Source organism: Uranotaenia lowii, chromosome 2 (genome assembly GCF_029784155.1).
Source record: "Uranotaenia lowii strain MFRU-FL chromosome 2, ASM2978415v1, whole genome shotgun sequence".
Taxonomy (NCBI): domain Eukaryota; kingdom Metazoa; phylum Arthropoda; class Insecta; order Diptera; family Culicidae; genus Uranotaenia; species Uranotaenia lowii.
The window spans coordinates 362,126,843-362,151,301 of NC_073692.1; the positions used below are offsets into that span (position 1 = coordinate 362,126,843).

The following is a 24,459-nucleotide window of genomic DNA, read 5'->3' on the forward strand; positions in this document are numbered from 1 at the left end:
AGCCTTTGTAGCTCAGCTTTCCCCTATATTCACAGCATCACTGCACGCAAAATATCAAAAACTTACCGGGTAAGTTATTTTTACGCAACCGGGAGTTTTTTGACATTTACTTACGCTTGCATACTTTTTGTTTATTATTTTCTATGCAACTCAAAAGATTTTCCCATAAATCTTTCAAGTGAGTACTTTTTCACTCGCCATTTTGTTTGTTTAAGGTGCATTTGTCACGAGGATTTGAACCGATTTGCGATTTTATCCGGGAGCGCGTTCCGTCCGGCAGGTCGCATCTGTATTGAAATAAGGACTTTCGCTTCTAGCTAGATCGGCAGAGGATTTTCATTAGTTTGCTGATCAATTTTGGGACAGAGGAAACGGTATCAGGTAAGTAAGATTTAATGACTTGAGTGAGATAACTCAAGTTACATTTTCCCGCAGGAAAACCGCGGCTGTTACGTTAAACGTGTGAAGAAACCGAACTACGGAGAAACCTGCACAATCCCCACCGATGGGTTGGTACCCGAAGAACGCTGCACCAGCTGGAAGCTGGCTATTCAAAAGAAACGATCCCGCTACTATGGGTCAGGTAAATTGCAGTTTGAGTTGATAGGAGTTGATTTAATTATTTACAACATACCTACTTTTTTTTTGTCTGACAGGTTCTGCTGATTTTCGGAACAAGTAATGTAAATCTGGAAGTTATTTGGATAGTTCCGATATTCTGAAACGTATCCGGAAGATGCTATTTCCGAATGTATTAATAGTGTGGTACTCTCAATAAAACACGGATTACTAACGATATAATATTTATTCCACTTCTTCAGAAGTAATATCGATATTACTAAAACACGCGGGAGAAACTAAAACGCACTTCTTCACTTCTCAACAATGGCGTCCCTTTTCGTCTGTCTTACACTGATGTTTGATGCAGTGTTGCCTAGTTTACTGATTTAGGATTGAGTATCACATCTCCTTTTGTTTATTACTGTTTAAGTTTAGACGTCGATTATATAATCATCATATCTGCTCGGTAATTTTATATCTCGCCGTGACCTGGAATTATCAGGGGTTAAAATAGCTTCTTGATTACTCATGAGACGGGGTGGGTCTTCTGTAGTTGGTGCTTCCGATGATTTAGATGCATCTGTTAATGCTTCGCTATCAGGTACACGTTTCACATGTGTAACATTACGTTCGTAAACTTTACCAGTGTCTTTGTTACGGATAGTGACCCTAGGCCCTCGTTTCTGTACTACGGTATACTCCTGACGGTCAAATGCTGGTGTGAGTTTGTTTCCTGGCAGTAAATTTTTCATTAACACCGTATCTCCAGATTGTAAACTCGAGAACTTAGCACCTCGTTTCTCATCTTCCCTTTCTTTTCCTTTTTGCTTGGAAATTTGATCTGCTTCGCGTACATCATCATCAGTTGGTTGATACGAAACGTCAGTTAGTGAAGGAATTTTGGATCGAATCGTTCTACCAAAACATAATTCCGTGGGGGTTTTACCTGTCACTGAATGAGGCGTGGTATAATACATCATGAGATAGTCGTATAAATCTTCTTTCCAGTTTCTTCCCATGGCATGACTGATTTGAAGGCGTTTCAGCAGCGAACGATTCTGCCTTTCAACCAACCCGTTTTCCTGAGGCCAGTAGGGTGTTGAATGATTAAGATGAATACCATGGTTCGTGCAGTAATCGTCAAACGTTTGACTAACGAACTGCCTTGCATTGTCTAGTGTAATTGTGACAGGAAACCCTAGCCTGGTGAAAATCTTATGGAGTCGAATTGTGGTTTCCTTAGCGGTTATTTGTGACTTTACTTCAATCTCTTTGTACCTACTGTAGTAATCTACAATAACTAAAAGGTACTCCCCAGAAGGTAATAGACCTAGGAAATCCAATGCTACATCAACCCATGCTTTTAATGGCATCTGCCTACGATGCATTGGTTCTGGTTTTTCAGGAAGAGTTACTAACCTGCATCCTTCACAAGAAGTCACGTGCTTGACAATCTCACGATCCATTCCAGGCCACCAAACGCGATCTCTTAAGCGACGTTTCATTACAGTTTCACCCGGATGGCCTTCATGAGCTAAGGCAAGCATTCTAGCTCGTAGTATTTGGGGTACAATTAATTTACTACCACGTACTAACAAATCTCCTACGAAGCCAAGTTCTGTTCGAAACGTTTCATACGGTTTAACTGATTGTAATCCCCATTTACCAGTTTGGATGCTTTCACGAACGAGTTTAAGCTCTTCATCTTCCTGTGAAGCTTTTTCAAGCTCACTGGTATCAATAGCTGCAGATTCCATAACAGCCAAAATTAAAAATTCGTTATCACCATCGAAATCTTTTTCGTCAATCACTTTAGAAAGCCGCGAGAGTGGGTCGGCAATATTGGTTGAGCCTTTTCTATAACGAACTACATAGGAGTAAGCTTGTAGCCGTAATATCCAGCGCTCTATTCGAGCACAGGGTCGAGATGTGGTTGAAAATATGGCTTCTAACGGCTTATGGTCAGTTTCTAACTCGAACTTTCTCCCTAGGAGATACACCGAGAAGCGTTCTACCGCCCAAACTATTGCCAGCGCCTCCTTTTCAGTTTGGCAATACCTTTTTTCTGTTGGGCTGAGACTTTTACTAGCATATGAAATAATGCGAGGGTTGCAATCATCTTTTGGATCCTTAAACTGGACCAGTACCGCACCTAGTCCCACGGGTGAAGCATCGACGATCAAACGGGTACGTAGAGAGTTATCAAAACATTTTAATGTTTTAATATCAGATATCATTTCCTTTAACTTGTTGAATGCTTTTTCCTGTACATCCTCCCAAACGAACGGAGTTCCTGTATGCGTTAATGCTCGGAGTGGAGCAGTAACCGTTGCCAGATCTGGTAAAAATCTCCCTATGTAGGTGACTAATCCGAGATAGCTTTGAAGCTCTTCAACTGTTTCAGGTGATCTGAAAGTTTTTAATGTTGCTATTTTATCATTTGTCGGTTTGATGCCCTTTGCTGAAATGTGATGGCCCAAAAATGTTACTTCTTTAGTTCTAAAAACACATTTATCAAAATTCAGCAGAACATTTTTAGCCTTCAATATTGCTAATACTTTTTCCAATTCCCGGTTGTGTTCAATCTCTGTTTCGCCAAAAACCAAAATATCATCAACAAAGTTGACAGTATTCTCGCAGTCTGATAAACTCTGTTCAATAATCATTTGGAACATCTCTGGGGCGCATGAAATGCCGAACATAAGTCGCTTGTATCGGAAAACCCCTTTGTGTGTTATAAAAGTGGTTATATATCTGCAGGATTCTTTGAGCTCTATTTGATGGAACGCATCTTTTATGTCCAATCTACTGAATACACGAGCTTCTTTCAGTTTCGGCAGGAAGTCTTCGAAAGTTGGCATCATGTAGGCTTCTCGTTTGATTGCCTGATTTGCTCTTCTCATGTCAACGCACAACCTGAGTTCCCCGTTGTCTTTAACAATGACAACTAAAGGAGAGACCCATTCACTGTACTCATTTACTGGCTCTATTATGTCTGCAACAAGTAAAGATTCTAATTTGTGCTCTATCTTTTGGAGAAGAGCAACAGGCGGGCGGCGTGCATGCTGAACAACCGGAGTAATAGACTTATCAATTGAAATATCGAGTTGGATTCCTTTAAATTTAGGAAACGGTTGTTTTCTAGAAATCTGTAGATTGAAAATCTCCATTGGTTGAGTGCTAGGTAGACCCAAGACTAAAACACCTAATTCTTTCGCGGTGACACGACCTAATAGACACTGTGAACCCCCTTGGATCACGTAAAAGGTGGCTTCTTTTTCAATACGTTTATCCGGAGTTTCGATAGCGATGGTTGCTTCAAAAAATTCTTTAACCAGCAAGGGCTGTGATGACTTTCCGTATCCTTTAAATTTCTGATTTGACTGTAATCTACGAGCTTTAACTTCAACACCACTAGCTTCCATTTTTTGCCATGTCACATCATCTATTATATTCTTTTCAGACCCGGAGTCAATAAGAACCTGAATGAGTATGCCGCCAACCGTCACCCAGAGAAGCTCATCCCCGTCTCCGATATTGAACACAAAACTAGTATAATTACCTAAAAAAACACAATCATACGATAGACTTCCCGAATAGCAAAGACCATGGTTTTAAAATAACTGAACAATGATTTTCAATTTAACAATAAACTTTATCGTAGTTTCAAAATATCTCTCAACCGCATTTTATTATGAAATCACTTTAATTTTTAAAATCACCATAAAATATATCGTAAATTCAAAATATTTCATAGTTACCGAAAATGACAGAAGCATGGTATCACGATAGTTTTCTTGTAACTATCATAGTTACAGTGTACTTCATGGTAAAATGTAAATCCAAACGTAGTTAATCTTTTGCTGTTTCTACACATTTACAATTAACCGTGTAGAAGCCTTAAGCCAAATTTGTTTACGCGCGTATTTTTGTCTCCGGAAGATTTCGTCGTGATCTGTTTTTTAATGCAGAATAACTTTATCCGGACAAATTCGGGATTTTTCGGCAGATATGACGAATCGGAACGCAATGGGCCCATCTGCAGTGGTGATGGTAAGTACTATGATTGCATGTATATTGATAAAAAATACTTATAAAACCCCTTTCTTTCTAGAAGACGACGTAGTTCCGCAGTTCCAAATTCCGGCGAGGGCACCTTACATTGCCTGAATTGAACTGATTGATGCCGGAGGTCTACGGGATGGGAGTGCTAGTGCGAGTCATAGGCCTTCTGTGATCATTGAGTGAGTAAGTGTTATAAATAAGTAATGTGTCAAATAAAAAATTTAGTCAAATTATTCGTTCTTCATTTTCATTAATCTACGATAGTGATGACAATAACAAACCAAAAAAAAAAACAAGTAAAAAATTCTCACCATGTACTAGGATTTTTATTTCAGTGGGTGAACAATGAAAATCATCGGATTTTTATGGTTTTATTGTAAAAAACTGGAAGCTGAAAGAACCATGAATTTCATATTTTTCAGCTTTCCAATGTATGGAAAATCGCCATTTATAATTATAAATCTATTTTTTTTGTTTGTTAGTCACCGAATTACCTGGATCGTTCAATTCGATATTCCTAACCGACTGATATCTCGATCGTTTTGGGCTGCCCGCAAGACCACCACTAGATCCATGGCCACGTTTAGGTGGAGGACGCGTCACACGACGTGTGTAATTTTGTTGTGACCGGCAACATCTAGCATAATGTCCTTTCCGGTTACATTTCCTGCAGTACTCATGTAAAGCGGGACATTCACTGTCGTCCCCTTTATGCCCACGTTCACCACATCTGGAACAACCGTATTTGGGAGTTGCATTATTGTTCTCGATTCTGTTCACTTCAATCGAACCCGATGGTTCACTGGAGGTCGACATTTGATTTGCTTGGAATTTTACTGATTGGTAACTGTTTACCATTCTCATAACATCGTCCAGGGTAAGAACTTCTTTCTGAAGAAGTTTTTCGCGAAGTTCTAATGGGGCCAACTGGACTATTTTGTCAATAATACTTATTTCGTAGCTTTCCTGTTTGTTTCCCCCGAAATTACAGCTGCTGGCTAATTCCATACATTTCAAAAGAAACTTATCCATCGGTCCGTTCATATCGGTTGGTTTTTCTGACCAGAATAGGAACCGTTTGTACGCTTCATGCTGCTTAGGAGCGAAATACTCGTCCAATTTTTCGATTGCCACTTTAAACGCATCTATTCCTCTAGCTTCCTCGACGTCTGCTCCAGGAATGCTAGCAAATATTTCTTGGACGTCTGGCCCTGCTCTAGCCAAAAAAATATTTTTCAAACGGGTTTTGTTGGTTACATTATTGGCTAGTGCCAAATATTCAAATTGCCGTTTGTAACGCACCCATTTGTCCCTGACTTCGTTCGGGGCCATCTGTTTAAAATCAAATGATGGTAAATCGAATCTCTCCATTTCCTGCCAAACAAATACATCTATTAAAATAACCTCATTTAATGGATTATTGATTTCAAACCTTTCGCGTTACGGTTTCCTCAACCTCGATTCCGGTTTTACACGTAACCTCAATTCCGGTCTTTCCGCGACCTAAATTACGGTCTTACGCTCGACCTATTTCCGATCTCCGTGATCTCGTTCCGGTCTTACTCTGACCTTCGGTTTCCGTTAACCTCTGTTACGGTCTTCCTGACCTACGGCTTGCAGTCTCCCGGACCTGGCCTTCTCGGATTCCTGAATGAATCGCAATAAATCGTCATTCGTTTTTTTTTTCTTTTTGTTTGTTTGTTTTCCCCGGTTCTTAAATATTTACATACCTGCCGATTCCACGGTGAGTTCGCCCTTCTCGTCGCCACTTGTGGTACTCTCAATAAAACACGGATTACTAACGATATAATATTTATTCCACTTCTTCAGAAGTAATATCGATATTACTAAAACACGCGGGAGAAACTAAAACGCACTTCTTCACTTCTCAACAATGGCGTCCCTTTTCGTCTGTCTTACACTGATGTTTGATGCAGTGTTGCCTAGTTTACTGATTTAGGATTGAGTATCACAAATAGTAATATCAAGATTAAAACTAGAAGGTGATCCGGACCCGAACCCAAACACCCCGTCGGAAGCAGAAAACGCACCCGCACATTGGCCTTGTAAAAACTCTTGAGGGGAAAGTAAGATCGATCTAAAGTTTATTTTATTAGATTTTTTGACAACGTTTCCTTTCAAAGATGAATTGAACAGCAATGAGATTCGCCCAAAAAACGGAAGAGTCAAACACATCGCAAGAAAGTGTCCGAAGGAATAAAGTTATTCCGACTACAAGACTCGGAAACTCTATTGTCAGCCAGAGCAGGAAGAGACCCTGGTAGAATGTCTTGTCGCATTTATCCTCGAAGGCCGAAGCTGATTCCAAAAGCACCGGAGGGATCTGCACCAGACTGCCCACCAGCGCAACGATCGAGTGGCGCCAATTAAGGGTTGCTGATCGTGAATACCCTGGAGATGGTCGGGTAGGAAGCGGGAGACAAGTGGATGCACAAGATTGCGATGCGGCTCTGCAAAATCCAGCCCAATGTGGTCGAGCGGGAACGCTTTTGGTGAGTGGCTATTGTTTAAATTTACCTAATTTGTAAGAAATAACTGAATTTGTTTTCTCTTTTTAGGTCGGAGCAGTTAAATGGTGTGCCACCGTGTCCAAGTCACAGGTGGGCCATCCGTTGAGGCACAAGCTGAGAGCCCAGATTATGTGGAAACATGGAAATGGCTAGACATCACTTCATGTTCTCAAAGGATGGCAGCGGCTGCGGATTCATGTTGATTAGTAACTAATTAGTAACGCTGCTGTAAAACTTTCTGTTCGTCCTACCGAGGGCTACCGAAGCCAATCAAGAGGTCGGATCCTGTGCGATCTGTACAGGCTTTCGCTGTAATGAGATTCCTCCTAGGAGAAGTATCGGCAGGATCGGGGTGATATTCTTTGACGGAACGCAATCGAAGCGGGCTCAGCAGGACAGTGTGGGCGGAATAGAGGAAGATTTGGTAAACGATATTGGAATTGCTGCCACCAATGCGCCCAAAAGGCTGAGTGAATACATTGAATTTTGTATAATAATAATCTATCTTTCTGATCTGGAAGCAATTTATGTATTAAAAACTTGCAAATAAAGACATTAGGTTTGAATCCCTGCTTGTTATTTAATTGTATTCGAAATAAATCGTTTTTTCCACGATTCTTCGATTCTATGCACCGGCGAGAAAACATGGAAAAACTTTCTGTTGAGTAAAGTGCACACTGAACCCAAAATCACACTTAAAAAACACTAGAAGATTCACTTAAAAGTGAAAACTCAGTGAATTTCTTCATTTCAAGTGGCTCATGTACATTTCACTTGCCTCTCACTTGAATTTTCAGTGACCGAATCAATATACACTAGCTCATCACTTGAGTTTGAAGTGACCGGCATTGAATGTCTTCGATGCTCACTTGAAATCCACTTGAACAGTCACTTAAGCCAATATTCACTTGCCCATCACTTAAAATTCAAGTGATTTTTTGCATAGCGAATGTCAACAATGTCAGTATTGATTATTTCTAGAGTTTGTTTTGATTAGGTCGTATGAACCAATATAAACAAAACTGAGTTATCTACTGCAAACGATGGACAAAGATGTATTCTATGATCAGTAAAAATTTGGTTTCATTTGATCAATGAATAATTTTAGCAAATTGATTTGAATTTAGGACGTATGATGACTTTCTAATTTTTGAGTGTAACTTGGTTTTGCGTCGTTTTGCGCTACCGTGCATTGCCGGGATGCAAAAGGTTGCAAAACAAACAGTCCGACGAGTTGGTTTTACGACGTAATGCATTGTCGCGCAAATGCTTCGGTAAATGAGAATAAAATAAGGGAAAAGACAAAAAACTGTCGGCAGGAGTGTTATTAGCGATCCTATAGTATAGTGCGACGCCGCAAATCGGTTAAATTGGCATATTGGTGAGTACAAAAAGCTTCGAATTTCACTTTGTGAATATCCAGTAGTTTTTTTATCATTACAGAGGCAGCAATAGTTTAAAGTTATGGATGCTTTTTCACACACCTCTATCGGCCAGTGGCGCCTCATTTTGTGCCGGAAATGTCTAGGTGGATTCCCAAAGGTCACATCCAGAAAGTGAAAAATCCTGGCTCCTTTGGAAGGGTAATTTCCGCGTACTAATCGAAAGGATTATTTTGTTGAGAGTATTTCTTCAATCAAATCCGAACCAATAACTGAGAATTGGAGGCAATCGAATCAGTTTTTCGAATCAAACTATTCGATGGACCAAAAGACGTATGCGCCAAACGAAAAATGGATTAGGTCGTAAGTACATCTTCATTGATTAAAACTTAATCAACGTCAATTTCCAGTACGCCAGCATGTTCTGCGTCCATTTTTACGTTGATTTTCAAATTTATAGGTTAACTGGACTAGTATTCATAAAATGAGAATTGAAAATGTGATTCAGAACTTTAACATCGATTTTCTCAAAACATGCCCAGTGGCTCATACGACCTAATCAAAACAAACTCTAGATTTCATTGTTGTTTGGAAAAGAAAAAACAGAGGTTTGTTTGAGTTGGTAGGTGCAGAATTAAAGTAATTTATATGTTATTAAACAATGATATTTTCCATAGGTCGACCGACAGAAACATCGTGTGAACCGGTTAACACGTCGCAGAAACCTTTTTGAAGCAATCAGGTTTCGGATACGAAATATTCAAGTGTAATTAAAGTAAGTATGATGCAAAACAATAAATACTAGTTAAATTTAATTTTTTTTATTACTATTTCAGAAAATATCAACCCGAATGTCTCGTCAAAGTGAGGAAGTCAATGATTTTTCGAAGCCGAAAAATCTTTTTGAACCCAAATAAGGAGAAAAAGTGACGTTTTTTTACGTTGTATTTTTTTTAAATAAATAATTGTTTTGTAGAAACAAAGTTGATTAATGTTTGATATTCCGAAATTTCACCTAAAAACCTCTACAACGAAAGATATTATTGACCTGAGCAAACATTTTAAATAGATTTTGCCATTCACTTGAAATTCACTTGATCGCTCACTTAAGTGATTTCACTTGACGGTCACTTAAAATTCACATGAATTTACGTATGGCGCAAATTCACTCCAGATGTCACTTACCTTTAAAGTGAAAATTATTTTCGGTGCACTAAACTAACGTTGAGTTAAATACGCTAAACTTTAAGTTGAGTTTAATGCATTAAACTTAACGTTAAGTCCCTGCACTTTTTGTCCGAGATGCGTACAAAAAAGTGGCGGCTGAGTTTATTATTTTTGCCGTGTGCGAATCGAGTTGGCTGCGTGCTTTAAACCAGATTGCTTGTGCTAACTGTTGTTATTCGTGTTGGCGTTCGGTACAGTCCATTCTGATAATTTGGAAATTTTTCCCAACATTTTGAAAAAAATACATTTTTTTTGTATTTCAGACATACTTATCAAAATCCACACAGCTATAAAAACTCTATTATGTATAAGCCGCTGAATGTCGTTTGATTTCCGGTATTAATGAAAAACCTTTTTTTTTCTTTACTTATTTCTAGAGTTTGTTTAATTTTTAAGTTTGAGTTTAATCAAAAAAATAAAATTTTGTATATATTAGGCAGCCAAATCGAGATGGCAGCAGCGTGGCTTTGCTAACGACAATAATTCGGAAGCATAATGCGAAAAATTCCTGTTTTGTTGTGATCGATTTTCCCATCTCTTTATCCATCGTTCGCATCTCATCGTGTCACCACTTTTGCGTGCTCCTTATCGCGCAAAATAAAACTCCGAAAAAACAGCACAAATTCACGCGGCCATTCCCGGGGGTGCTTGTGCAATACTTTAACCGAGTGCCGTCAGTCGATTTTAGTCAATTTTTGGTTCCCGTTGCAAAAGTGCTGATGCGGCAGGTGTTTGTCACACAGAAAAGCGAAACGTGTTCCATTCATTCAGTCTGATTAGAGCGATGGCTGATAACAACAGCTGTTAGGTGAGTTCGGGGGCCACCCGAGGACTCGTGCAACCGATAACGCGCTAGCACGAAAGATGGCCAACACTAGAACGACTAGCACCAGCAGCAACGATCTGCCGAACAATTGCAGCAAAAAGGAAACCTTCCGGGAACGACAGGAAACGGAACTGGAAGTGATTCGGTCGATTTACGAAACCCAGGTTGAGGATCTTCGGCCCAAGGAAGGAAAATGGCGCCCTTTGGAAGTGCGACTCAGGCTGACTCCCCAGAAGGGATCGGCCCGAGAAGCTTACGTCAGAACGGACTTGCGAGTTAGCTGTAATAAGAATTATCCCAAATAGTAGGTTTTCTATAGGGGAGTTTTAATCATTGGTGTTATTATTGATGTTATTTACTTCTTTCAGTCCGCCGAAAATTGAACTGGAAAACACTGTTGGATTGTCGGATGCTTTGGTGAAAGATTTGCTTGAACAACTAAAGGCGCAAGCCGATGAGCTGAAGGGGGAAGTAATGATCTACGAGTTGGCCGGAACGGTGGAAGGGTTCCTTCATAAGCACAATGCTCCGCCGAAGGGAAGTTTCTACGATGAAATGTTGGCCAATCAACAAAAGCGAGCGATGGATTTGCAGAACACCTTGAAGGCGGAGGAAGATCAACGGAGGCAGGTGGTTCAGGATGAGCTGCAGAAAAGGAAGAAGGAGTTGGAGCGTACTAGGCGAGAATCGAAACACAGCATTAATGAGACAAGCCCTTTGCATCGGAACACGAGTTCGTCGGATAACAGTGAAGGGAATCAGTTCAGAGGATTATCCAATTTTTGTCTGGATCATCGGAGAAGTGAGACCCTTTTCTTCAAGGACGGCAGAAAGATTGTCAAAGGTTGTTGTTTGGGACATTCTCAACGCGGTTGTATAGCCTATTCAGGGATTGATATTCAAACTGGTCAACTCGTTTATATTACTGAATGGAGTATCGATCTGGACGAGGATGGGCAAACGATAAATGGAAAAAGCTCGGAGGAAGTTGTATCAGAAATTGAAAAACAAGTAGCGTGTTTGTCTACAATAAAACACAAGAATTTAATCTCATACGAAGGAGTGCTCTGTAAAGTTGGAAAAGATGGAATCGACATCTATGTTATACAGGATTTTATTCTCGGGACAAGTTTGTTTACCATATCCGGTTCCCTGGGATGGTCAGTGGAAGGTGCAAGTATGGTTGCCAAAGGCATTTTAGAAGCCTTAATTCATCTGCATAACAATGGAGTTTCTCACGATAACCTTTCGGATTCGACTGTCTTCATGGATAATTCTGGTTACATTCGGGTGGCCGATTTCAAGCTCATACCTTACATTCAAGAGATGATCAACGGGCAACCGTGTGTCCGTAGCGATCTTCCCGCACTCGGTTCCTTGGTAGAATCATTTTTTAATGCCCACTCTGAGATGAAAGATTTTATTGATCGTTGCAAATCAGAGCGCACGATCTCGGCATCAGACCTTTTAAGCCATCCATTCCTAAGACCGATCCTGCTACAGGATATTCATAAAGAAAATCATCGCACTGTTAATCGGGAAGTCAAACCACCGGAACAGCAACCAACGGAACGTTCTGTCCACTCGATCCCAGCTTACATGAACACCTCCCTGACCACGGAAAAATCTCGTCTGCAAACCGAGTTCGAAGTTCAATCGTTCGTCGGAAAAGGTGCATATGGAGACGTGCTCAAGGTGAGAAATATTCTCGACAATCGCCAGTACGCCATAAAGCGAATTTTGCTTCCGGCACGTTCCAAACAATTCTACAAAAAGATGACACGTGAGGTTGAACTACTTTCAAGGTTGAATCACGAAAACGTCGTTCGGTATTACAACAGTTGGGTCGAAGCTGTCAGTCCAAGCGACGCTGAGGTTCCCGGAGCGGAGGGAAGTGGCGATGAATGGTCAGTCAGTGTCGACAGTATTCCTCGAAAAGTTCCCAGCTCGGCAGCCAAAGTTGTGAAGAAAAATCTGGATAAAAATTCCGACTGGGTGCTGGACTGTATGCCGATTGATTCCAGCAGCGACGAGGACGACGATGATGATGAAGATGAGGACGAGGATAACGATGAGGATTTCTCCGATGGGATTGAGTTCGTTGATTCGAATGGAGAAGTCGCGACGTATGGTGAATTCAGCGAAGGTACCAATGGTGGTGAACTGGAGGATAAGAAAGTTCGAAATGGCGCAGCTTCTGCCGCCGGACACCCGGAAATGTTGTACATGTACATCCAGATGGAATTTTGCGAAAAGAGCACTTTGAGGTAAGTTGAGAGTTTGAGAGCATACCATTACTGAGTTGATTATCAAAACTGTTGAAATTTCAGAACGGCCATCGATTCGGATCTGTACCAGGATGTCGATCGTGTCTGGCGTTTGTTTCGGGAGATTGCTGAAGGGCTGAGTCACATCCATCAACAGGGTATGATCCATCGGGATCTGAAACCGGCTAACGTTTTCCTTGATTCCCGGGATCAGGTCAAAATAGGAGACTTTGGCCTGGCAACTACCAGTATTCTTGCATTGCAGAATCAGCAACACGAACGATTGGCTCACAGTCATCAATCGAAATCGCTCGATGCGGGCCACTCTATGACCGGGAAGGTTGGAACGGCACTTTACGTTGCTCCTGAACTAACTGGAAACGCATCGAAGTCGACCTACAATCAAAAAGTGGATCTTTTTTCGCTGGGTATCGTTCTGTTTGAAATGAGTTTTCCACCACTTTCCACCGGTATGGAGAGGGTGAAAACTTTAATGGACCTTCGTTCAGAGAGCGTAATATTCCCGGAATCTATTCTTGGTGACAATAAGTATTCGCAACAAGTTCAGGTTATTCGTTGGTTGCTGAACCACGATCCCAGCAAAAGACCAACGGCTGAAGAACTTCTTTCTTCGGAGATTGTTCCACCGACACGATTGGAGGCCGGTGAAATCCAAGACGTTGTGCGCCACGTGTTGTCTAACCCTCAGTCGAGACATTATAAACATTTGATAGCGCGATGTTTCGGTCAAGAGAGTGACGCGATCTCCGAGCTGAGCTACCATCTAGATATGGTTCCGATAATGCCTCGTTTCGATTATATCAAATCGAAAATAGTTACCCTGTTTAGGCGACATGGAGCAATTGAAGTCGTGACACCGCTTCTAACACCGTACACCAAGTCCATGGCCAGGGGAAACACTGTTAAGCTGATGACTCACTCGGGTAGTATCGTGTCATTACCAGACGATCTTCGGATACCGTTTATAAGGCATGTCGCCTTGAATGGAATCAAATTCATACGGAGGTATTCCATTGGACGGGTTTATCGGGAAAAGAAAGTATTCAACTTCCATCCGAAGCAAGTGTACGAATGTGCGTTCGATATCGTTACACCTATTCGAGGAAACTTGATCGTGGATGCAGAGCTCCTTTCGATCGCAAATGAGATTATGCGGGAGCTCAACCTGTTGGATCCGGAACGGAACCTGTTCTTCCGAATAAACCACATAAGCCTACTGAGGTCCATTTTGCTGTACTGCAACGTTCCAACCGACAAGTACAAAGAACTTTTCGAAATCGTACTCGATTTCCTGGATGAGAAGATCTCCAAATTTCAACTGGTGGCATCGATCAACAATCAAATTCAGCAACCGGGTATGAAAATCAATAGCACCTACCTATGTGATGCCCTGCAGGTTGACGTTCCGCTTACCCAAATCAACGGCACGCTGCTCAAGTCGCTGATCAAGGGGAAAGGTGAGGCTGCAATGTTGGCCAAGGTTGCCATACGAGAGTTGGAGACGGTTGTTTCGTTGGCCCAGGGCATGGGCGTTCAGTGTCCGATGACTGTTTGTCCAGGGTTGCCGCTGAACTATGAAAGTGCTAAAAATGGTGGCATCGTTTGGCAACTTCTGGGAGAATTGAAGGCGAAAAAGAAGAACCCTGTTACCACTATCGCTGTTGGAGGGCGTTACGATGCAAAACTTGCCGAATTTCAGTTAGTATCATTGGCAACTTAAATTGAAATTTACAAAATTATTTACCCAAATTTTTCAGGAAATCTGGTGTGACCAACGGTTTACAGGTCCCAAAAGTGGAGCTTACCGGAGCAGGGCTGAGTTTCCATCTGGACAAACTGATTCACGCCATCACTCCCTGTGCTGGTTGTGAACCAGTTGAAGTGCTAATTTGCATCACCGGGTCCAGGCCTCCTTTGAAAGAGGTGGTTCAAATCTTACGCTCCCTATGGTCCAACGGAATTAAAACAGGAATTCACGAGGGCGGTCTCTCCTTCGAAGACAGTGCCAAAGAAATCGGTGCTAACTTGGTGGTCATCGTTGGAGAAGGTGGGGAGCTAAGGGTACGCACATGGAATCACGATCGTTTCCAAGAACGCCACGTCACTCGACCGGAGTTAATAAGTTATATCCTGAAAATCCTTCGACCGGAAGCGTCCATCAGTGAAGCGACCATTGCACTCCAGAACACCTCGCTGACGAGCGTCGCATCTACCAAAAGTATTCCGTCCCTGTTGAATCAATCGCAAAGTAACAAAACTGGCGCCTCATCCAATCTTATCTTTTTGACGGCAGAAAAGATCAACACCAATAAAAGGCGCCGGTACGAAAACCAAGTTGAGCATAGGCTGTCTCCAATCCTAGCGAAATTCCAACGGAAGGAAACAATCTCGCTCATTATGGTAGATCTACCGAACGCTCCGCTTCGAGGTTTGATTGGTGTCATAGATCCAACAGAGCTAGTCAACGGCCCGGATCAGAACTCAGCCAGCACTTTGGAGCTGAAGGCGCTCATTGAAAAGTACCCCAAGTACAAGAAAAACATCAAGGAAATCTACGACGAAGTGATTGACATCTTCAGCGAAAGCAAGGAGATTCCCGTGGTAGGCGTTTACAGCGTAGTGGATTCGTTCTGCCGATTGATCTTGTAGAGGTTTTTGTTTCGTCCTTCAAATATGCCATTTTACGTAATATATTTATTTTTAAGCAGTAGAGGGTTCATCTTTCACGGCAGAGTGTTATTTAGTAACGCTGGTTTGTACAAATAGCATTTGGCGTAGTATAATGGTAAACCGCTGATTTTTTCAAGAATGGCTAGTCTACAAACATTTTTCAGTATATTACTGATCACAACGTAGATGCAGTGGATTAAATGCAATACTCAGAGAGAAAAAGCTTATCGTAATTGAAATTATACTTATTTCTGTGCATCTTAAGTATTGTTAACTCTCAGTTCTGTCTCCATAATTTCATGATTATTTATGATTCATCTTTTTATGTTAGTCTCTTATCACCTATTTCCACATAATCGAAACTTTATGAATTCTCACTAGAGTAGAACTTCCATATTTTCATTTCTTTGCCATTGTCATTTTGCCAAATGTTCTTAGTGCATACTGCACAATGCTTCAATGACACTCTGCCTTCGATGGAACACGAGCACCTTCAATGTAAATTGTACCCTGATGTTATGAACATTAAACAATTAAACACAAACGAAAAACACCGAAAGTTCACTTAGCAAAGCGCCGATTGAAAAAACGTACAACGTAATTTGAAAAATTCAAAATACTAACCCGATTAAAAATCGATAAAATAAAATACGCTAAAAATATGTGGACATATTACTGATTTTTGTAAAACAATAAATATTTTACCTTTACGATAAAAATAGATATTTGTTTTTGGGTGGAAAAAGCGTCAGTTTTGTAGAACATCAGTTAATTTGTTTTCAGCCGTAGACCTTTAGATACATCATGGTTGATTTTACACGATATGAAATCCGCGTATTTTCTCTCAGTAGCCTAAAGGAATTGTGCCAATGACAAGAAAACGAGTGAAAACTAATGTTAGAAAAATGCAGCAAACCCAACACGTGTAAAAAAATATTCGAATAGTCTATTGAATATCTTTGGGATATTGGCTATTTACGTTTGTTGTTCTTGGCATCCCGAACTCTTCCAAGAAGCTTAACGCAAGGCAACATCCAATCGAAAAGCCTTTTTCCACGTTGAGAAATCGATAGACAATAGGAGACGGTTCGTCTCGAGACGGTCTCAGCGTCTCCCATTTTCTTCGGGAGACATTGAGACCGTCTCAGGTTTCCAACAACAACAGACAACAAAGTTCGTCTCATAACAAAAATAGCAGTTCATGCTGCCTAGTGTGGACTAGGATTTAGATTCCCCAATGATGTCATCTTATTGAAAACAAACCTTTTTCTCAAAACCGCAGGTTACGGTTCCTTAAAAACACATTTATTCATCTTCCTCATCCTCGTTTTCTCGCCTCAAGCTACCAAATACCTTCGCAGGAACGGCTTGTTTCTGAATCGGTATCTTCTTGCTGATATCGACCTCTGCTGCTTCACTCGCACCTTCTCCAGCTTCGTCTTCCTCCTCATCATCTTCTTCATCATCCTCTTCGTCATCGATGTCAATTTCATCCGGATTGACAACCTTATCGGCCTTCTTGGACCCACCCTGAGTTTCACCCCTGACGAACATAATATTGCCTCCGGATGCGCCAACCGCAGCAATAGCTCGAGCAGCCGTTTCCGCTGCCTTGGCTTCCAGCACCCGCATAGCATCTCGTGGCCCATCCGAACCAGCCCCGGTGACGGCCGAATTGATCAACGTGGCCGACATCATATTGATCTGGGTGTTGTAGGTTGCCTGGATGGATCGCTTGATGCGCAGCATTTCACGCATGGTGTCCTCGTTGCCGTGACGAATCTCGAACTCTTTCCACGTCTGCCAAAACTCGGCCGTGATGCGGGGATCACACATCTGGCTACAGTGAGCGTAGATCGCTCGAGCCCGATCAATTTCTCCCAGCTTGGTTTCCATTTCGGCGAACAGGACACACATCTGTCGCGATTGAGCTTCTGGCAGGACTTCGATGGCCTTTTCGTAGATCTGACGGGTTCGTGGGATGCCGTAGATCTCGGCAGCTTTCTTGATGTACAGGTTGAACATGGCGAAAGACTCTTCTTCCTTGACGGCGGTGGTGGCTCGCTCATAAACGGCCATGGCATGGCGAGCGAGTCCATGTTCCTCTTCTAGTTTGGCATAGAGGAGGTACAGACTTTTAGCCAATTCTGGGGGACAACCATCGAGGCATTGCTCGAAAAGGTCCCGGGCACGTTCCAGCTTTTGACCTCCGTAACGTTTGAGAAACTTCGTAAGGTAAGTGTTCCAAATGTCGTACACATTTGGCCATTTGAAAAGCGAAATGCCTTTTTCGTAGGCCTTGAAAGCTTCTTCAAAATAGTTGTGCTCCTCCAGGAAGAGTCCATAGTTGATAATGATTTGAGGGGTGCAGATCTTAAGGTCTATTATTCGATCGTAGACTTGTTTGCACGTTTGGAAGGTGCCGAAAGATTCCTCCAGATCAGCGTACATGGACCAAAGTTTGAGCGACTTGTAGACACGCATCTGGACAGTTTCGGTGTCATCGTGATAAGCAACCTTGCGCTTGGGCATTGCCGTTGCACGTTGCATGATCTTTAAAGCTTGATCAAAGTTTTCGGTGCGGATTTCCATTTCGGCCCATTCACACCAAACGCTGGCGAGTTCCTCAACTTTCAGATAATCAACTTGAACGGCTTTTTCAAAAACGATTCTCGCGTCTTCTAGCTGACTATTGGTTTCGTAGAATTTGGCAAATTCTACCCAGAGTGTATAAAGTTTACCAACGGCTAGTTTCGGTTGAACTGTGTGGACTGCTTCAGTGTAGGTATTGATGATTTCGTGAGGTTTTCCTTCGTACAGTTCCACTCGCTTGTGCCATTCTGCAACGTTGTGAGGGTTTTGTCTGAGTAGAACACTGTTAAGTAGCAACAAACGTCGTTCCATCAAGTATTCGAAGCGAGCCATCCTTAATTCAACATCGACTTCATCGTCTTCAGTTGGAGTAGCATTTTTGGCCATCTCCTCCATGACCTTACTCAAACTCAACTCTTCGAATTGCGCGTATGCGTCGAAAACCTGACTAAAATCTCGGACAGTCGTTACTGTCTGAATAGCTTCTTCGTAAATATCCCTGGCCCGATCGAAAAGACCACTGCGAACGTAGTAATCTGCCAACGAGTTCCACAAATGTCCCAACTGATCCGTGTACCTTCGCAAACCTCCCCGAATGATGGCGTCTACATTCAACGAGTGAACTTTATCCGGATTCTTGGATATCAGCTCACACAGCTCATTCCACAGCTGATGATTCGACTTGCCATGCTTCGAAACGAAGTTCTCATTGTCTACAATATTTGCCAGCTGCTGAGCTGCCTCATCTAAATGCCCAATCGAAACCAAAAACTCCACGTAATCTTCAGCATCTTCCGGGCACAACTTCAAGTACCTCCGCCAAACTCGCACAGCCGTTTCCGGAATGTCAAACCGTTTTAAAAACTCCAAATACAGCGGCCATATCCTCTGATGCTGGGTAATCGGTAGAGCCCGCAATGCCCGATCAAACACCTGCCTAGTCCTCGTGATCCTACACTGCCCGGTCATAAAGGTGCAGTAATCCATCCAAATGCGGGGCATCTTGTGCATAAACACCAGTGCCCGCTCGAAAGCATTATTAACTTCTTCGTACTCCCCATCGTTGATACACTTACCCTTGACCTGGCGTCGCAACGTTTTCAGATAGTTGTACCACAGCTTGTACGATCCCGGCAGCTCCTTGAGCGCTCGCTCAAACACCGTATTGATGACGAACTTGGGTGCATTTCGTTTGTGCTCCACATATCGCATCCAGTGCTTGACCGAGTACGCATTCCGAAGGATTTCCTCCTCGTACGGGAGGTCTTCATCATTCTGTTGAGAGTAAAGAAAACGTTTCAGATTGTTTTCTTCTTTACGTTTTCTGCCGCTATTCGCAAGACTGTCCCATATGCATTTTCGTCATTTTTCAGTTTATCTCAAAAATTGTTCAAATACAGTTAGTTCTTCAATTTAGACTAAAAACTTTCATAACTTTGTTCTCAACATATATGAAAAAAATACCAAGTCATGTCTGTTCCATATGAAATATACCCGCAAAGCTGTCCCATATGTCTATTTATACAGAATGCTTCAAAATTGCTCCTCTAATTTACGTTAATTTTACAAATATTCATACAATGTGTGCGACCAAATAAGCATTCATTAAAATTGCGAAAGTTGACTAGATAAAACAGTACAGTAAAGTAAAAAATAACAATCTCCATTATTTTTACTAGCTAAGTTAAGCCATAAAACTGTGTTTTTTTTTAATTTCGCATGAAGCTTATTTAATTTTCTTTTGTAAAACATGGAAAATAGTCAGCTACAAAGCCATATTTTTTAGGTTTTTGTCACTTGCTGCTTGGACTTTCATAAAATCTATGAAAAAAATTCGCGTACCTGGTAGCACACGCTTAAGTCATATTGATTTTTCTCATCAAATATTTGGAGCCAAGATACTTTGCTGTTTCTGATTCAGCATTAATTTAATTTGAAGGTATTTATAGTCTTTAAAAAGATAATCGACCGAAAAACTTTCCAAAATCTGATGGTACAGGTTGTTTTGTTCATGGAACGTTGTTATTCATTTTATTTCAGACCCACTCAATTCTTACGATCAACTTTCTTTATCTTTGACTATCTCAACATGTCATAAACATCATTTCAAACTTATTTTTTCAGTAAACAACCAGTAAAGTGAATAATACAGCGCAGATAGTGAGAATCAAATAATCAACTGACAAAAGAAAAGCCAAATATTGGACAGCTTTGCGGGTATATTTAATCCGCATGCGAAATATACTCGCAAGGCTGTCCCATCATTATTTTCTCCTCCGCATCAACAACTTCCAAATCAAAAACACATTGGACGAAATTCTACAACAGTTATCTCAATATCTGTGAAGAAAAAAGAAGAAAAGGTAAAGTTTCAACCGAGAAATCCACGAAAGTTTATAAAAAGCTTTAAAGCCGTTTTCCTCGGTTTGTTGTTTTTGCATATGGGACAGACTTGCCGGCAGCGTCAGTTTTGTGGTTGTGTAAAATGAAACAACAAGCAGGTTTAAGTGGTAGAAATTGTATGTAAGTGCAAATTCCGTATTAAGAATTAAACTTAAATTTCGGTAATCAAATTTAGATTCCAAAATTAAAAGCAAAAAGTTGAATTCAAACTCAGATGTCGAAAGTTGGATATCAGAAAAAAAATCAGATTTGTTCAGAATTCAAGTTCTGATTTCTGAGTTGAAAATAAAATTACAGTTTCAACATTCGGATTTAAGATTTCAAACTAAGATTTCAGATTTCAGAGCTCTCAACTCCAAATTCAAAACTCAAATCCATATTTTAAAAGTTAGAATTCAAAACATTAAATTCACATGGCAGAACTAACATGCGATTAAAAAATCAGATTGAAAAATTGAATTAAGAATTCTCCTCAGATCTTTCTTCAAAATTTTAGAATTCAAAAGATATTAGAATTCAAAACTCAGATTTCAAATTTAGATTCGTATTTCAGAATTTATAGTAGGATTTCTGAGTTCAAATTCAGATTTTAGAATTCAAATTCAGTTCTTAGAACTCAAATTCAAATTTTAGAATTCAAATTCCAGATATCTGAATCCAAATTAAGGAAATCAAATTCTGATTTCAGAATTTAAGAGTGCTAAACCAAGATTTCAGAATTCAGAATGTTGAGTTTGGTTTGTCAACCCTATGAAATAATTTAAATTTTATAAAGTTTTAGGATTAGGGCAAAGAATTCCGCTTCAAAATTAAATTCTTGGGTTCCTTTTCCTTAACCTGAATTAAAAGTTCATTGTAACTCATAGGTTTACGTTTAAGTTAATAAATTACAAATTAAATTCAGGAAATTCCACATTCCATGTAAACGCACATCCGGAGTTTTGTGGTTAGGTTTGGTTTTTGTATATGAAAACGGAAATTTTTTAGGAACAATTAATACTTACAAAGAAAACTTCAGCCAAGTCCACTTCCGCTGACATCGGCATCGTTCATAAAGTACTTGTTGTGTTTTAAATACTAATTATAACAGGAAAAAACCGCAAAAAACTGAAACAACTTAACACGAAAACGTTTGTAAACAACTGGCCGGCCGATGGTTTTTCCGATTTTTGGCGTTCCCATTGCGTTCACCATCCTTAAGACAGCTAGCACAAGCTATAAGTTGGCTGCGTACTGAAGCGTACTTGAAACTGCGGTGACTTTTTGCTCGGGTTCTCTGCATAAACAGCTGACTTTGACGCGAAACGATTTTGTTTTGGTTGATTCACCTTAAAATTTCGTAGAAAAATCGTATTTTTTTTTCATTATTTGCGAAAGTTTTGTCGCGGAATCGTTCCAACAGCTACAACTAGTCATCTCGATTGAGTTCCCTCAAAATGGCAACCATCCAGGACCTGCCGGATGAAATACTGGAATTCATCATGAGCCTGCTTCCGCCGTACGAGGATTTGGACCAGTGCACCATCGTCTGCAAACGATGGACCTCCCTTGCCACCAGTAAGGAACTTAATGTTTTTTACTAAATTTTTAGATTATATTTGAAAATTTGTTACTTTTTGTAGATGTTCGCAGTAGGAAGAAAGCCAGCCTCCAAAAGGGGCTGCTCGATTTCAACCTTTGCTGGAGGGAGGAACTTTTTCTAACGGAACCGAGAATTTCAGCTCGTTTTGCTCATGCCAGTGCGCTTCATCGCAATTCAATGTACGTCTTTGGGGGTGCTTCGTCATATGATACCACTTTCAACGATTTGTGGCGATTCGATTTGAGTCGAAGGGAGTGGATTCGACCCATTTCGAAGGGTACCTATCCTTCTCCAAAAGCCGGGGCTTCTCTGATTAGCCACGGAGATCAACTCGTACTTTTTGGGGGTTGGCGATACTCGTATACGCCCTTTCAGATGTGCACCCTCTTTGACGAGCTGCATTGCTACAATATTGGGGAGAATAGGTTTGTATCAGAATGAGAATGGCTGACCAGATCGGAATAATTGTGTTTTCTCGTTTTTTTAATTTTAGATGGACAATCCATGTACTAGCGTTTGGGCCGCCACCCATGACCGGTCACTCGGTAACAATCCATCGGAATAAGATGATCGTTTTTGGGGGTTACCAAAAAATACAGGAAGTTCTTGGAGCTTCCAACGATTTGTGGATTTTGGACTTAGAAAATATGGTTTGGAAGCAGCCTAATGTGTCGGATTTGAAACCTCCTTCTCGATACGGGCAGTTCCAGATGCCCATCGGGGATGATTTTATTCTGGTGATTGGAGGAACCGGTGGCGTAAACAGAATTTTCAACGATGCTTGGCTCTTAGATATGCGTGGAAAAGTTTGGCGTTGGCGTAGCGTCCAGATTAAGAACAAAAAAGGTACCGTGACGCACAATTGGAGCTACCCTGCCTGCAGCATCGGAAAGAAAGTAGTTGTGCTCGGTCCAACATCGCCGAATGATTTTCAAATAGTCAGACAACATAGGGCTGCTCACGCTTTACCCCCAAATATGGGACGTGCTAGACCTCCGCCAAATGCCGGAGAACGAGCTCGTCACGGTGCTGCACCTAATATCCCGCCTAGGCAAAACCTCCCAAGGCCACCTGCCCCACCCCCTCCTCCAGCTCCAGTTGTCCCAGCTGTTTCAGTCCCAAGTTCATCTCGACAACCGCCGGAACCTCGACCTGGTCCATCCGGCCTTTCCCCTTCATCTAGCAGCAGCAGTCCCCAGCAACCTCCGGCTATTGCTGGTCCTTCGAGACCTTTGCCCTCTATGCGCAGCCCCATTTTTCGGCACCAGGACGATGACCACTTGCTCCCGAAAAGATTTAACCAATCGCCGCCAGAACCCGGTCACATGGCTATGGCCGCTTTCAGTGTCCCCCCGACAAATCCTCCTCCACAGCACGCTTCCCGAGAAAGGCAACTGGAAGGACTCCGCAAAATGGAAGAGAAGTTTTCGGCCATGCGCCGCGAAAAGGAACAACGTGAGCAACAAGAAGCCGCCGCTGCAGCTGCAGCCAAAAGCGCAGCCGAAGCCGTTACCCCGAAGCGAATCAAGCGAAACGGGCTAGCCATCTATGTTTGTGATTTATCCGGTTTGATCAGCGACGGTATTATTCAAGAGCCTCCAGTGATCGAGTGGCTGGACACCAGAAATAACGGGCTGATAGACGGGGCACCGGACCATTTCACCTTCTCTACCATGGTCAGCGGAAATGGAGAGCTGATCGTGTTTGGGGGTTTCAACAAAAACTCGAAAGACGAATGCGCCAGCGTCACTAATTCGGTGCACTTTCTGGCCGTTCCAACGGCTGTTGTTTAGAAAGTTTCCATTTTTTAGAACTTAGGTTGAAACGGCTTTCGCTAAGCTTAGTTAGATTTATAAAAAAGTATTCTAGAAGAATGAGCCCCGCATCGGTTGGGAGATAAATGCTTGAAATAGTTCACTGCTTGGCCACCGTTTCTTAAAAAAGGAATACAGTCCTTCATCACATAGAATTAACTACCACAAACTTTCTTCCTCGAAGATATAAATGACTAAATCTTAGAAAACAAATCACTGGAGAACTTTCTTCAGAATCTTTAAAATGCTTAATGATAAATGTGTATTCCCCTTCTTATATAGTTACACAACTATAGAATTCACTGTAAATAAGAGATGCAACCAATTCATTAATTTTACAACAGTTTCTGCTTAAAGGTTCTAATAAATCGATAAAATTTCTTTAGATGAATGCAATTAGTCGATAGTCGGTTTTATTTTTGAGAAACTAACCCGTCACTAACCTCCCAACGGAATATCTTTTTTTTTAGCAAAATTACAGAAAATCGAAGAAATTTCATTCCATTAACATGAGGTCA

General features: G+C 41.4%; 4 protein-coding genes and 1 long non-coding RNA gene across 5 annotated transcripts; 3 read left to right on the forward strand and 2 right to left on the reverse strand.

Moving 5' to 3' along the window:
- Window positions 1–205: 205 nt before the first annotated feature.
- Window positions 206–783, forward strand: LOC129744778 (uncharacterized). Its single transcript, XR_008736998.1, has 3 exons — window positions 206–381; window positions 436–583; window positions 657–783. It is a non-coding gene; the product is annotated as an uncharacterized LOC129744778 (long non-coding RNA).
- Window positions 784–992: 209 nt separating this feature from the next.
- LOC129743118 (uncharacterized protein K02A2.6-like) lies at window positions 993–5,958 on the reverse strand. The gene is made up of 2 exons (XM_055735078.1): window positions 5,121–5,958; window positions 993–4,123 (listed from the first exon to the last, which is right to left on the reverse strand). The coding sequence occupies exons 1-2, from the start codon at window positions 5,956–5,958 to the stop codon at window positions 993–995; spliced, it is 3,969 nt and encodes a 1,322-aa protein (XP_055591053.1).
- A 4,368-nt stretch (window positions 5,959–10,326) lies between these two features.
- On the forward strand, window positions 10,327–16,269 carry LOC129747471 (eIF-2-alpha kinase GCN2). The gene is made up of 4 exons (XM_055741713.1): window positions 10,327–10,896; window positions 10,961–12,859; window positions 12,923–14,578; window positions 14,638–16,269. Exons 1-4 carry the CDS (start codon window positions 10,631–10,633, stop codon window positions 15,527–15,529), a joined length of 4,713 nt encoding a protein of 1,570 aa, XP_055597688.1. The 5' UTR covers window positions 10,327–10,630; the 3' UTR covers window positions 15,530–16,269.
- Window positions 16,270–16,833: 564 nt separating this feature from the next.
- LOC129746619 (pre-mRNA-splicing factor syf1 homolog) lies at window positions 16,834–21,722 on the reverse strand. Its single transcript, XM_055740384.1, has 2 exons — window positions 21,550–21,722; window positions 16,834–19,417 (listed from the first exon to the last, which is right to left on the reverse strand). Exons 1-2 carry the CDS (start codon window positions 21,589–21,591, stop codon window positions 16,856–16,858), a joined length of 2,604 nt encoding a protein of 867 aa, XP_055596359.1. The 5' UTR covers window positions 21,592–21,722; the 3' UTR covers window positions 16,834–16,855.
- Window positions 21,723–21,823: 101 nt separating this feature from the next.
- Window positions 21,824–24,317, forward strand: LOC129746620 (F-box only protein 42-like). Its single transcript, XM_055740385.1, has 3 exons — window positions 21,824–22,102; window positions 22,168–22,552; window positions 22,621–24,317. The coding sequence occupies exons 1-3, from the start codon at window positions 21,982–21,984 to the stop codon at window positions 23,918–23,920; spliced, it is 1,806 nt and encodes a 601-aa protein (XP_055596360.1). The 5' UTR covers window positions 21,824–21,981; the 3' UTR covers window positions 23,921–24,317.
- Window positions 24,318–24,459: the final 142 nt, after the last annotated feature.

What these genes read in the sequence shown, in the direction of transcription:
- LOC129747471 (XM_055741713.1), top strand. Translation starts at nt 10,631, where the DNA reads ATGGCCAACACTAGAACGACTAGCACCAGCAGCAACGATCTGCCGAAC. An exon ending in AATAAGAATTATCCCAAATA is followed by an intron (nt 10,897 to 10,960) that starts GTAGGTTTTCTA and finishes TACTTCTTTCAG; the next exon opens with TCCGCCGAAAATTGAACTGG. An exon ending in TGCGAAAAGAGCACTTTGAG is followed by an intron (nt 12,860 to 12,922) that starts GTAAGTTGAGAG and finishes TTGAAATTTCAG; the next exon opens with AACGGCCATCGATTCGGATC.
- LOC129746620 (XM_055740385.1), top strand. Translation starts at nt 21,982, where the DNA reads ATGGCAACCATCCAGGACCTGCCGGATGAAATACTGGAATTCATCATG. An exon ending in ATGGACCTCCCTTGCCACCA is followed by an intron (nt 22,103 to 22,167) that starts GTAAGGAACTTA and finishes TACTTTTTGTAG; the next exon opens with ATGTTCGCAGTAGGAAGAAA. An exon ending in TACAATATTGGGGAGAATAG is followed by an intron (nt 22,553 to 22,620) that starts GTTTGTATCAGA and finishes TTTTAATTTTAG; the next exon opens with ATGGACAATCCATGTACTAG.
- LOC129743118 (XM_055735078.1), bottom strand. Translation starts at nt 5,958, where the DNA reads ATGGCCCCGAACGAAGTCAGGGACAAATGGGTGCGTTACAAACGGCAA. An exon ending in TATCGAATTGAACGATCCAG is followed by an intron (nt 4,124 to 5,120) that starts GTAATTCGGTGA and finishes GTGTTTTTTTAG; the next exon opens with GTAATTATACTAGTTTTGTG.
- LOC129746619 (XM_055740384.1), bottom strand. Translation starts at nt 21,591, where the DNA reads ATGCCGATGTCAGCGGAAGTGGACTTGGCTGAAGTTTTCTTT. An exon ending in ACTTGGCTGAAGTTTTCTTT is followed by an intron (nt 19,418 to 21,549) that starts GTAAGTATTAAT and finishes TACTCTCAACAG; the next exon opens with AATGATGAAGACCTCCCGTA.